Below are 12,123 nucleotides of genomic sequence, written 5' to 3' on the forward strand. Positions count from 1 at the left end.
AGCAAGTCCTCTAGTGAAAGAACACACTGTCTGTTTGCAACGTAGTACACTCAGCTATAGCTCTTTAAAACATGAAGAACTTTCAGGGCAAAATCCCTTCAAATTCTCACATCTCCTCCCTCAAAATACTTATCTTAAGCCTGAAGTTCATACTTTACCCTCAAAAATTCCACCGACTTGACAACCTGCCTAAGCAGGAATTAACAAAAAACAAATTCCTTAAATCAGGGGCTGCAAGATTTGGCTCTTGAATATAGTGCGGGTGGGGAGAAACCCAGAGAGGACTTTCCAGAGAGACAAGCTTTCCCAGAAGAATTCTCTGTTTTAGAAAAAGCAGTCACATGGAATTACACTGTCAGAATAATGAACAAAGATAAACACTACAGCAATTAGAAAACAGCTAACTAATGGAAATCTTTGTTTTCTTCTGTTGAAAAAATGCAGCCTCCTTTTCTGACTCACCGTTATTTCCTGCTCGTAGGTCCAAACACCACAGGCCAGTTCAACACAGAATATTACAAGCAAGCTTCCAAAGTACTGCAGAAAACCAAATGGTCATAGTTATTTTTTATATTGAGTTTAACTTTGAAAAAAAGACTGAACAATATTGAAGGACGTCTCAAAACATTATTAACATTTCACTTGACTGAAGATGTGGAATCTGAAATACATTTTTGTAACCAAAATATGAAAGATTCATTCAGCAAACATTCTGTTTAAGTTTAAGTCATGTGACATTTCTCACTAACTTACCATAAAGCATATGAACATTAAAATGGGAAAATAAATTCATTTCCTTGTTCCCCAAGAGTACAAGACTATCATGACACTGTATGCTAAAACAGTTGCAAACAGGACAATGTTTTTTCCCTCATATACATGGAAAAAAAGACATCTCAAGTTTTATCCATTTAAGCAACATAATCCAAATCATCCCAATAGCCAAAAGGGAGAAGAAAAAAAAAATAATAAAAAAGAGAAAATTGACAAGATGGAAGCAAACAGTTCTTATCAAAGTGATTTGGATATTTGAGGTCGGGCACAAATGTACAAATATTTATTGAGATGGATTGAAATATCTTTGTCTATTACCAGATCTAACCCTTCAACTATTTAAAAATAGAAAATACATGTATAAATAAAGAAGCCATACAGGTCTTGGTAATGACACTTAAGAAACACTGGCCGCTGTGATTAAAAAGAGTAGTACTATCTTCTGTACAGCATCGACAAACCCTTTCTGAAATTAAGACTGCTGTAACTGGCGTTCTCTGTTAAAAGTAACCCATTTATCTTTTATTTAAAGCAGAAGTAATGTTCCATTCATTCTTGACTCAAAACTTTCTATGTCAATGGACTGAGCTCCCCCTTGTTCTCAGTATACAAGACTTACAGTCTTCAGGGATTTTAATTTTATTTGTAAATCAAAGAGACACCATCACAATATAAAATAGAATAGAATAAATATATAATTTCATTAGCAGGATATATGCCAAAAGGCTTCTAATTTAGTCACTTCATTCTGGAATCTATTCAGGGCAGGTATAGAAGACAAAATATGCATTGAGGGTGAGTGATTTTGTTTTTCCTATTAAAAGGTCAGTAAGCTGTATTATTTAAAACAGAGAAAATAAGCCCACAAGTGTTCGGATTTAATGGTCATATACAAGGAATCTTTTTCATTCACCCAGTCTGCAACTGATACCTTGTAATTCACAGTTACCTTGACAGCTACTGAACAGTGTCTTGCCTTAACTTCTACTTGCTAATGAAATCTAAGTACCTGAATTAGGTCTGTAGACGCAATCGGGAAAATTAAAAATGTGCATGTAGAAATATCCATGTGAATTTTCAAGAGAAACCTGCACTCATACCTGCCCCCTGCAAAGGTCCATTCAGTAAAGATGGTATTGAAAGAAGAGAGACTGTTTTACTAGTCCCCACCACATTACACTGCATCTTCATAGTCATCAGAGCTGAACAATGCATCGCGTATCCTTATAAATCAACACTATAACCACATGCAGAGCTCCAGTCTAGGCCTTCAATAACCAATGTGTTCATCCTCCAAAGGTCCAAGAGAGGAAAAAATTTGAGTTATACCTTTTAGGAACAGTGACGCATTCTCTAAAAAGTAAATTAATGAGCTTCTAGACAATGTATCCACTATCACTGTAGTGACTGCAAGTTATGCAAAGGGTTCTTTAAAAAAAAACATGGAAATCTGCTTTGGAAAGTATTCACTTCATAAGCAGGAAAGAATGCCACATGCTTTAGCTCTTCAATTCATAAGAAAAAATTGTTTAAGGACATTACGTGTAATACTGACTAAATGTTTAGATGAAAAGTGAATTTGAGTTCTCAGCTGTCAAAGAAAATGTCAGTGTTTTATACTCTAATAGAATAACAAGCCTGGGACTGCCTGCCATCTCCAAATCTTATGCAAAAGTCACTGATCATAGTGAAAGTGGTACCTCTGGGGGGTGTACATGTGGCATTCTCTGGAAAACTCTTAATTTGCTGTTCCTTGTGACATTTAATTCATTCACAAACCTTAACATTTGAAATCTCATTTTTCTCAGCATACAGTTAAGGAAGTTTCTGGTAGCAGCTGGAGACAGAAGAGCCAAAACCAAGATTTTCTCCAGTTACTGGGTAAAGCTTGGGATAGAAAACTATTAAGCCAGATTCACTCATAAACCATTTCTGGGTCTGCTGGGAATTGAGATCTCCTAACTCTAGCTACATCTGGATGCATAAGGGCACTGCAGAATCAAGCCTTCTGTCCTGAGAAAGCACATCATCTGTCCATAATGCAAAAGAGACAAAGTTTACCCACATGAAAATCCATTCTAGGAACCGAGCAACTGCAGGCACACCAAACCCACACACAGGAGCTTCAGTTTCACTCTGCTGTTGAAGGGGAATATTATACCTCTCTAAATGTAATGGTTTGCAAAACAAATAATTCTTATATAAGTTGTGTGGGGGGAAAAAAAAACCCTCTAACCATTATTTAAATTTATTACCCCTAATTTCCATCTTCCAAACACAGAAATTATTACTGGCTTCAATGCTTATTCCTTGTCCCCAATTAAATTCCCACAGGAGTCTGAATGCTAAATGCATATTCCTGCATTTACACACTTCTGCTTTTTTCCAGAAACACGGACTTGGTTTTGAAGCAAGGCTTAATATTTCCTCCTATGGGCTGAGTGGCTACATTTTGTAAAGGAGACTGACTGAGGAACACCACTGTGCACTATGCTCAAAACTGCGCCAGCAGGTCACTGATGTTACCTCCTACAGCACACCTCCCTCAGAGCGCTCTCAGCCATTGCTGAGACATTTTCTACTTCTTTTCTTTTTGTTGGGTTTGGTGGGCTTTTCAGCAGGGAGAGGGTAGGGTAGAAAAGGCACAGGAGGGAGCAAACTGTTTTGCAAAGATATCAACAGGTTATCATAAAATAAAAAATCCACAAGCAGTTATGTAAAGCGACAATCACTTCAAGAACTAGAGACCCTCTACATGGCAAATCCTACAGATTTTTAACACTTCTCTTTTGTAGGCAATTGGTAATCACTATCATTCACTCCCCAGTTAGACTATGCAAAGTCATAAGAAAATTGAAGAGGTGCCTTCACCCTGTTACAAACCCAGAGTAAGTTTCACTGCAGGACTTCCTCCAGTGAGGTTGTGAAAAGGCTGAAACGTTGCTTCCTTGAGAAGCTGAAAGGCTGAAATGCTGGTAGAAAACACTCTTTTCAGAGTAACAAATCAACGTAAAAATATTTGCCAATAAAATAATTAATAATGCAGTAGACATTTATTGCTCCTTACTAAGTCACAGGCACACATGTGGCCAAGACACTTCAGCATCCCTGCCGTGTCAAATGGATGTGTTGTCAATTAGCAGGAGCTGGTTCTCCTGCAACTTCCTCATTAAGCTTGGTCACCACCACTGGCTGCAGGGGAAGAAGGCAGGCAGCAGCTCAGTAGAGCAGTAGCTTTCCAACAGGAGCATCTCCTCTAATATCTGGAACCTTGCAGAAGCCCCCGGATTTTTTCTGCAGCAGTGGGTAAGTACTTGCGTGTGGCTCCATCTCCAGAGCACAGAGCTCCAGCACTGGCAGCCTGCAGAGACTTAAACAACTGTATTCTTCCAGCACATCAGTCCTGAAAGAGAGGTAAAGGAACTAGGAACTCTGGAGTTCAGGAGAATCCCATTCCCCTTCCTTTCTTATGCAAAAGAGTACACAGGAAAGAAGCAGGAGCAGAAATAAAGTCATTACTACAAAAATCACTTTCAAAGAGATGTCAAAAAGACGGGGGGGAAGGGCCAAGGAAAGAGATTAAGCATATAAAGTCCTGCACCTGGAGAGGAACAACCCCATGCACCAGTACAGGCTGGGGGCTGAACTACTGGAAAGCAGCTCTGCTGAGAAGGACCTGGGAGGGCTGGTGGACAACAAGCTGACCCTGAGCCAGCAATGTGCCCTTGTGGCCAAGAAGGCCAATGGTATCCTGGGATGCATTAAAAGGAGTGTGGCCAGCAGATTGAGAGAGGTTATCCTCCCCCTCTACTCTGCCCTGGTGAGACCACATTTGGAGTACCGTGTCCAGTTTTGGGCCCCCCAGTTTAAGAAGGATTTGGAACTGCTTGAGCAAGTCCAGCAGAGAGCTACCAAGATGATCAGGGGACTGGAGCATCATACTCAGCTACTACAAGTTAAAACTCCCTCTAGAGAGGTCTTGCTCTTGTGAAAGTCAAACAAACATAGTCCACTTCTACAGGGAATTAATATATAAGACAAAACGAGTAGTGGGACAGTGGAACATGGAATGGGAATTCAATGATGATGAAATTCAACCACAGAATGCAGGTAACCATCAAGTAGTCAATGACAGAAAAAGGGAACTATTGAACTATTTTGAAGTAATAGGTTGTGTGCTAATTCAGATGACTATTTTCAGATAGATACCTGCATAAATGCTGTCAGAACCTGATAAAACACTTGAAAGGTACATGGTATTTTCACTATGCATTAAAAAAATCAGAATAATTTAAAACTGCTTTTAGAAATATCTGTATGGATTATCTAAATAGAATCAAAACTTTTAGTCTGAATAAAATTCCTGCACGCAGCAGTAGCATCCCGTAAGAGGATACAAGCTGCATATATAGCAGTGCTCCCTATATGGAGTATATATGCTCTGGCATATGCCCAAAATGTCTTCCTATCTCTCTAAGACTAGCAACTGAAGTACAAAATTAATTTATCCTAATTAAATTATGACAGGGTTTTTGCTATCCTATTTTCTCTGCCAAACTAAGAGAATAACCTCCACCACAGAATACACTGCAGGAACAAATTTCTTTCTTGATCATCATAACCATTTAGATACAAAACTAATAAAAATAGCAAATGCAAGCACAAAATCACTATTACTGAATCTAAGATATTTTGCATCCATTTAAAAGGTCTTCATTCCAACAATTCCCATTCAGTTCAGAGAGTAACAGTGAATGGCACACACATGAAGTGCCTCTCAACATAAAATCTCTCCCTTGTGGCTTTCTATCCTGCAGAGTATAGGATTTTTTTTTTGTTGCAACTGTGGGAAGCTGCAGGGAAGGATATAAAGCGTGAAGCACCATGTTTTATGTTTTTTGCAGAGCTGTAATACAAAACTCTTACTGCAGTTCTAGAGATTTTTTGTCTTGAATATACCACATGATTCCTGCAATTAATCACTCAATATACTTTGCCTATGCTTTTTAGGCAACAGGTGAAAAGAATTGGTGAAAAATAACCTTCTATTTCTGTTACATGGCAACAGGATGACGGAAAAAATGGGATTTCAGAAAACAGCATGTGGAGGGAGTTGGTAAGAATATTTGCTCCTCTTCCCACCCCAGTCCCCATTTTAAATGCCCATCTCCAAAGTATTTCCGAGAACACAGAATTTTTCCAGAGATTTTTTTGACAGTGCAAAAATTAAATTCTAATTACATTTAACAAAGCAAAACTAGAGATAAAACTTGTGTCCTGCAGTGGTCTCTTTCACATTACCTTGGCTATTGCACTGAATGCCCAGTGCCCTATTATCGGCCACTGTGATAACCCCACTGGCACAGATACAAAAAACACATGACTGTCCTTCGAGGATGCCCTTCCAAACTCTAGTGCAAGCATTATGCCAGAAACAAAGCTAAGAGCAGGAGCCCTCATAGAAATGTGATGACTTTGGGTACTTAGTGACCAGAGAGTCACTATGGCCCTCTGGTGCCAAGCAGCCCAGACAGGCACGCGTAGCCATGCTACAACGCCATGCATACCCAACTTTGTGACTGAAGTGGTACCGTATGGGGCTTTTTGCTCTGCCATAGATGGGTTTGGTAATTTTTTGCCAATGACCTATAGAATCATAGAATCGTGTAGGTTGGAAAAGACCTTTAAGACCATTGAGTCCAGCTGTAAACCTAACACTGCCAAGTCCACCAGTAAACCATGTCCCTAAGCACTACCTCTACATGTCTTTTAAATGCCTCCAGGGATGGTGACTCAAGTACTTCCCTGGACCTCTGGAATGCCTATTCAGCATTCAGCTACTATAACCTGTAAAATCAGTGGGCCATTAGCCCACACACAAGGAGTATCAAAGACCGGGACACATCCCCAGTCATTCTCTCTTGATCCTGCTTGTACCAAACTTGGTACAATCGTTTTGTTTACGATTTGGAAGAGTGATTTAGAAGCAAGAGTCTAGGCAACTCACAAAGAAAATTAACTAAGACAGGGTTCCGTGGCAACCCAAATTTCAGCAGAACTAGAAAGGCACAAGAGTAGCTTACTTCATCTTTTTCCTCACTCAAACCTTTGGTTTGCATGATGCTCCTGTTACTGGGATTAGGACCCTATTTCATCTGTTCTGACAGCTTCCTAGCTAACTACTGCCACCCTAGAAAACCCGAGGAGACTTCACAGTCTACTAAATTCATCCTTAAAGAAAAAAATATACCCCATCTCATATACTCAAAATATCAACTTCCTAAGCCCACTTCCAGACAGTGAGAAAGCAAGAGAGCATTCTGTATATGAAAGCAAATGGCAATGGCAGGGGCTAACAACTGGAGTCAGAAGTTGCAACACTGTGAAGAAAAGTGAGAGCACGGAGGGTGTTGCAGCTTTTAGAGATTTTGGTCTACAAGACTGTAGAAATCCTTCAATTTTTGAGCAAATGTGCCTTTCTTTGAAGCATCAGTGTACTTATTAAGGAATTGTCATTCACGTGCTCTGTATTTCATTTAATAAACATCATCTTTCAAGCTTTACCACTCTCATCTCAAGTGTTTTTCTTTTCTCCCAGAAGATATAAAACACCTTTCCCCACACACGCACCCTGCCCCCCCACTCTCAAAAGAAACCACAACCCTCGTGCCAGAGCTGATCAGCAAGTCCAGCCTCCTCAGACTTGCTGTCTGGTGCTCACACCACCTCCTTGGCCAACGTGGTCCATATGGCAAGAGAGGCAAGGAAAGCTCGGGAAGGGAAGGGCAGGGGCTGAAGGATATTCCAAGGGTAAGGCAGCTGCAGAAGGAAACCTTACGGGAATCTCTAAAAGGCTAGAGTATACGGTATGTAACACAGATGCCAGATTTTAAGAGGGTTATGCATAGCATTTCCCAATGGCTAACAGCCTGAGAGCGTCAGCCTTTTTCTACTGAGACACAAGCCATCCAGACATCTGTCTGCACCCTGAGAAGCGTCAGATGACCACCACAACGCTGGATGACCAACACGAACCAGACTCTTTCTGTGCAAAACAAAATAAAAACTCCTTCCTCCTTCCGTAAGTTACAAGCTATGGTTCCCTTTACTTTTGCTACACTTTAAAAACTAACAAGATTATTTTCGTGATTAATCCAGCTATACTTTTTAAAAATGGAGCAAGCAATCATTAAATGGAGTCACACAAGCTGCACGGAAAACTGAAATGCTGTTTATCCACTCTGGCAGTGCAAACTTTCCCCTGCCCCCACCTTCCTCCCTCCCCAGCTCCCTCAGCCCTGCCCTGAAGGGATTAACAGTCCATTTGTCATTCTGATTTAAAATTTGCTTTACTTGCTTGACAACGCAGAAATTTGTGAGAGACCGCAGTCACAAGTCAACAAGGAAATGGGCTGAAACCACCAACTTACAACATGAGCTACTGAATGCCATCCAGTTCTTCAGAATACGTATATTCCACAGCAAAATGATCAGATATCTCTTATTTTAGATTTCAGTTTCCCTGATCACAAAATTTTGTCAATCTGTACAAAGGGTCTTAAAGCTTGTGACCTTTGCAAAATCCAAGTTTTATATAAATAATTATCACTTTTCCCCAAACCTTTGCAACTAATTTTCTGAATCAAAAACCTTTTTTTTTAATGGCAATGAACATTTTAATTTTCTATGGTATGTGTCCAAGTTCTTTTGATTGACCCATTTATTTTTTAAAAAACTAAATTATTTATAAATAGTTAGAACTTTGTTCACAGCCTCAATTCTTCTACGAGATGGTTAAAGTAAAAATTTAAAACAGATCATTAACAGTTAATCTTTGCTTATATAAGGAAACAGGTATTACTTTGGAAATAAGCAAACATACACTTCAGACAATTATTAGGATTTATTTGCCCAAGACACTATTACCTGAAGTCAATGAACTCCAAGGAGTAAGGGTCACTGCAAGGTCATGGCCTTATAATATACCCTTCCCCCATCTTCTCCCCTTATTTTGAAACACAGCATCCTTCATCTCTCTAACCCCTCTATTTTCTACCAAGGAAATTAAACACCATAGAAATGCTTCTTTGGTCAAGAAAATCCTTTTTCCTTGTAAAACAGATGAATTTGGTGCTGATACACACAATAAACAAAGCCCATATTGCAGCCCCTGTGCACACAGCAACGTATCTCTGTGGTTTATTAGTCAAAAGGGCAAGATTACGCAAGAAAGAGATTAATTTACCTCACTGGACATCCACTCCATACTCAATTTGTGGCAACAAGAATGCAGCTGAACCACAGTGTCAAGGCATGCCCCACTGGTGAGGCTGGGCTGCATTTCAGACAAGGCATGGAGGTTTGGCTGGGCTTCGTGGATCTGTTTATTCATTTAGTTCTTCCTTGCTCTCAGGGACTCTCCCATTCCCTATTCCTTTCAGCAGAGGAAAAAAAGCTGGATGAACAACCAAAGAGAAAAGAGGAGCTGGGAAGGATAGAGGGGAAAAAAGCACTACTGCAGCAAGACCACATATCACCTCAGCAGTTGCACCACTTCTCTCACTCAAGATGCAGCATCCCTTGTTCCCATCCTGGTATCACTCCCAGCTCTCTTGCCTCAACAGCCCAGCTCCCTTGAAACTACTGTCATAGCAGAACCTGCCTCTTCAATAGCTTCCTGGACCCACTTCCATCATTTCACTTCAATTTTTCTATCACTATCTTCCCTCCTCTGTTCACCAGGGAGTATCACTCTAGAGCCCTTTTCAGCTCTGGTGCCATTTCAGTCTCTTCTACTGCCCTGGCTATCAATGACTTTCAAGAACTTGGAGGGAGAAAGCAATATTAATGGCTTAAAGAATGGGAATGGGGGAAAATAGGAACAAGGAAGATAAAAGGAATAAGGTTTGCACCAAAAGTTTTGGATCATGAGGCCAGACACAGTGACACCTAGTAAAACCAACACTCAAGACACATCCCCAAGACGAGGCAAAGTAGCCACCCCCATTAGATGAGCCTAAAAGTACACGATGCAGTGAAGAGTGGGTCACAGAAGTCCAGGCAGCACGTTTCATGCTGAAAACGTACTGAAACCGTAAAATGGCTACTGTCAACAGATACTTACTTTTCAATTTAGCACTGTACCTTTTTCAAAAGGACAAGCAAGTGGCTCTTCACTACTGCAGGAGTATGCAAAAAACCCAACCCATTTTACCTGACAATATCATAACTGCACTGTCCAGCCTTGCTGTTGTAAGTCAAAGGCATTTCCCTGAACAGCCCTCAAGGGGCTGGACAGTTCTTGTCACTTTGAGCTGCCAGATAACTGCGCCGAATAGTACCGTGCTGCCCCTGCCCTGGTAAAACATGGCTGCCTGTTCAAGGTAGCTGCTAAGCACCAGGGTGGCGGAAGCAAATCATCACCATAAGCACAGCAAACATTTGGATTTAAGCCAAGCATTCAGTAGAAGACCTGGACACTCCCACCAGCTCAATTCCTGTCGTGCTCCTCTCCCAGCTAAAAAAATTAGGTAACCTTTCAAAGCACTTTGAAAAAGTCTTGTAAGCACATATACAGTGCTGTACATTTACATTGGACAAGATCAACAAAACACATCTTGTGGTTAGACAGGCGGAGAGGTGGGCACTGGACTGCAGGACCAACACTGTCCACCCCAATTTGTCTGAACCTTAAAAACTCTGATCTGAACAGGAAAGAAGCTTACCCTCTATCCAATTTAAACCCAAAAACGTCTAATGATGATTAGTTCAGGTACCTCCTTGAAGAGTTCACCTTTGGACTGAAAGTTAAAAATTAAGAAAGAAAAAAATAGTTTAGTCCTATATTTACTCCCTTGAGAAAGTTGCTCATATCTAAAACTGCTGGTGTATACTAACAACTGGTGAACATCAAGTGTATTTTCTCCTACAAGTGGAATGTCAAACAAGCAACCCTTCAAAATGCAAGCTATATGTCCAGCCCCTTACTTACCCACTGACTAGCTGAACTGGAGTTTTAGCACAGTACTGGCTTCTCACCAAATCTGTACTAAAGTATTGTGAACCCACTTAAATCAGTCTTTCAAAAGGCAGGCTAACCTATCTTGTGAATCACTGTTTTTCTCCCATTCACACCACATTCATAAATGAGCTGCTGATGAAAGGCACAAAATATGAAAATGATGAACTCCAGTCCGCAACCTGTCTAATTCTAATCTCCACAGGTTTACACCAAGTATTTCTGTCAGTTATTTCTTCCCTTTCAATGCTTGGTAGTTTAATAATGAAGAAATACTTCTGGTTGGTAAATAACAATTCCAGTGCCAAATATTAGTACAAGGTATTGGAGCAGCTGTGACTGTGGTAAGAGTCCACACGGGTCAGAACAAATATCCTGTATTATTACAGAACAAATAACAGCTATTATGTATTATATCAGAAATACATATTGCCACAAAAAGGCAAAAAATTAATTATCACTAATCTCTCATATTAATTCACGGTAACTGTAGCCACAAGTACTGCAGAACAGTTGGTGCTGTGGTACTGTAAAGCACCTACAGAGTCCCTTCTAGGAAGCCATTAGCAGTTATTGATATCTTACAACATAGCAGACATCCGAATTTAATCATCCCTATCAGCTCTGCATCCACATGCACTGAAATGGGCGTATGGGTACAGAAGAATCTGCCCCAAGTGGCAATACAGTGAGTGGTTCCCAGTCATTCTTCAGATGGACTTTACAGCAACCACCCTCCCCAACGCTGCATTTAGCTGGCTGAGAACTACTGACATAAGCCAGCCACATTCATGGTAGGTTTGTCACATCTCCAGTTTACCTTTTCAATGAAAACATAGTTCATTTTTTCCTTTATGAAATATTTGCCTGCTTTTAAAGAAAATATCAGTTTAGTTTAATGATTGTTTGCCTGGTTGTGTTTCAACTCAATAGACAATTCAGTCTGCCAACTTCCAATTTATAACCAGGTTCTGCCATAACTGAATTAACAAGCTGTTTGACCACACACCAACAGGGACTAACAATGTTTGGTTCTGAGGGATATTTATTTCTCTGCCAACTTCATGATAAAAATCAGTAAAATTATTTGCCCTATTGACCATCAAATATTTCTAACAGTTTTTCCCTTTGTGAAAACATATGCGGACAAATTTGAATCCTGTGCTGTTTGAATCCCGTAATTACAGAAAACGCATAGTTATAAATGCCAGAATTTGCAATGAAAACTCCAGCCAGGAAAATATTTTCCAGTGGGATTTTCATGAAGCCATTTCTAGTCAGAGTTTACTCTTTGTTGTCTTAATAAAAGAACTACTTAAAAAAAATATCAC

General features: G+C 40.1%; 1 protein-coding gene across 3 annotated transcripts in view; it reads right to left on the bottom strand.

Moving 5' to 3' along the window:
• Positions 1–12,123, bottom strand: part of TSPAN12 (tetraspanin 12) — a 46,874-nt gene that overhangs the window by 14,952 nt on the left and 19,799 nt on the right. For 2 of the 3 annotated variants that reach the window (XM_075081144.1, XM_075081143.1), the window contains exon 5: positions 463–537. The exons of the other annotated variant lie outside the window; for it this stretch is intronic. In XM_075081144.1, coding sequence (XP_074937245.1) covers positions 463–537 — 75 coding nt within the window. The remainder of the gene's footprint in view (positions 1–462; positions 538–12,123) is intronic. 3 annotated transcript variants of the gene reach the window in all.

The sequence above is a fragment of the Phalacrocorax aristotelis genome, chromosome 1, assembly GCF_949628215.1.
Source record: "Phalacrocorax aristotelis chromosome 1, bGulAri2.1, whole genome shotgun sequence".
NCBI classification, from domain to species: domain Eukaryota; kingdom Metazoa; phylum Chordata; class Aves; order Suliformes; family Phalacrocoracidae; genus Phalacrocorax; species Phalacrocorax aristotelis.